The sequence below is a fragment of the Olea europaea genome, chromosome 4, assembly GCF_002742605.1.
Source record: "Olea europaea var. sylvestris chromosome 4, O_europaea_v1, whole genome shotgun sequence".
In the NCBI taxonomy this organism is placed as follows: Eukaryota; Viridiplantae; Streptophyta; class Magnoliopsida; order Lamiales; family Oleaceae; genus Olea; species Olea europaea.
Window position 1 is genome coordinate 12,453,725 of NC_036240.1, and position 1,486 is coordinate 12,455,210.

The following is a 1,486-nucleotide window of genomic DNA, read 5'->3' on the forward strand; positions in this document are numbered from 1 at the left end:
ATGCTTCCTACATCTTTTATCAATTATTGGAAACCAAAATTAGGTAATACACTACGATTAACTGCATATGATGGTATAATCGTCATAGTACAATTAGAAAGAATTGACGGAGAAATATATCTGGCTAATGGATGGGAAGAATTTTTTTATCATCATAACTTACAGGATGGTTATGTTGTAGTATTTGAATCTAATGAAAATTCAATGTTGAATATGAGGATATTTGATCATTCTAGAGTAGAGATTACATATGGCTCAAATTATGAAGTAGACGACGACGATTTAAATATGGATAATCCTGCGTTTGAAGTAAAACTTTCACTGGATCATAACAACCATCGAGAAATTATAGGTGTTATTTTTAATACGTCATTTTGTATTTACTTATTCCACATCATTCTTAATATTAGTAAATCATTAATCCGTGTTTTCCAGTCTATACCAAGAAAGTTTGCAAAACATCATTTGCCAAGACATGCGCAAAATGTTCGAATCCTCGACTCTTTACTTCACTACTAGGATATCACCGCAAATTCAAGAGAAAATGGTGTAATGCGCCAGCTTAGTGTAGGTTGGGCAGATTTTCTGGCAAACAAGCAGCTACAAATTGGCGATACATGTGCATTTGAATTATTAAATAAGGAATGTCCAATATTTATGGTTTACAAAAAAAACCATAACAATAGGACTCTAATACGTCTATGAAACATTTTTTACTGATGATATTCCTAGCCAATAATGTTTAATTTTTATGTTTATCCAGCAGTTAATTATCTCATCGACAGTTTCATAGACTACATTTTTTCCTTTCTTTTTACATCATAATATTAATAGAGTATACATCATTAACATACAGGATTTGCATACAAAATTTGAAGTTATTCTTCAAAAAATGAAGCATACTCCACGAGCATTCTACTTGAGAGCATTCCAAACTGAGCCTAATTCATCAAATTATAGATTTGACAGATTTAGACGATAGAAACACCCCAAGTGAAAAAAGGCAAGAAAATGTTGAGAAAAGCATCCATACAAACTCGCTTGAGGAAAATCCGTTGCCTCCAGCAAATAGAGCCCTTTTCAAATCTTCCAATGATGCTTCAAATTCAAATGTTACTTCTGACATAAATCCGTTTGCTCCAAAGCAAAAGATAGAGTGAAAAATGACTGAAATATTTTTGTTTGGGAAAAAAATAGATGGCTTGTTGTTGTCAGCTTTGTTTTTCTTTATTTTGCTTTATTTTGGCAATCATAATGTTGACAAATGATGTATGTATAACATGTTACTTACATCATTTATTGCTATCAATTTATTATGGATAGTAGAATATTTATTTTTTATTTTTGCAGTGAATTGTCAACATTAATGAAGGATATATTCTAAAGTATATTCTCATTTATTTTTTGTCTTTCATTTACTTTATTGAAAGCAAATAAACAGCTAAAATATCCATGCACAATTTTTCACTTTTAAATTTTGAATTTA

General features: G+C 30.2%; 1 protein-coding gene across 1 annotated transcript; it reads left to right on the plus strand.

Moving 5' to 3' along the window:
- On the plus strand, window positions 1-1,160 carry LOC111393047 (putative B3 domain-containing protein Os03g0621600). The gene is made up of 3 exons (XM_023018450.1): window positions 1-352; window positions 436-549; window positions 961-1,160. Exons 1-3 carry the CDS (start codon window positions 1-3, stop codon window positions 1,158-1,160), a joined length of 666 nt encoding a protein of 221 aa, XP_022874218.1.
- Window positions 1,161-1,486: the final 326 nt, after the last annotated feature.

Coding starts and splice junctions, on each gene's coding strand:
- LOC111393047 (XM_023018450.1), top strand. CDS start 1: ATGCTTCCTACATCTTTTATCAATTATTGGAAACCAAAATTAGGTAAT. Junction 353..435: donor CAACCATCGAGAAATTATAG/GTGTTATTTTTA, acceptor CGTGTTTTCCAG/TCTATACCAAGAAAGTTTGC. Junction 550..960: donor CAAATTCAAGAGAAAATGGT/GTAATGCGCCAG, acceptor ATCAAATTATAG/ATTTGACAGATTTAGACGAT.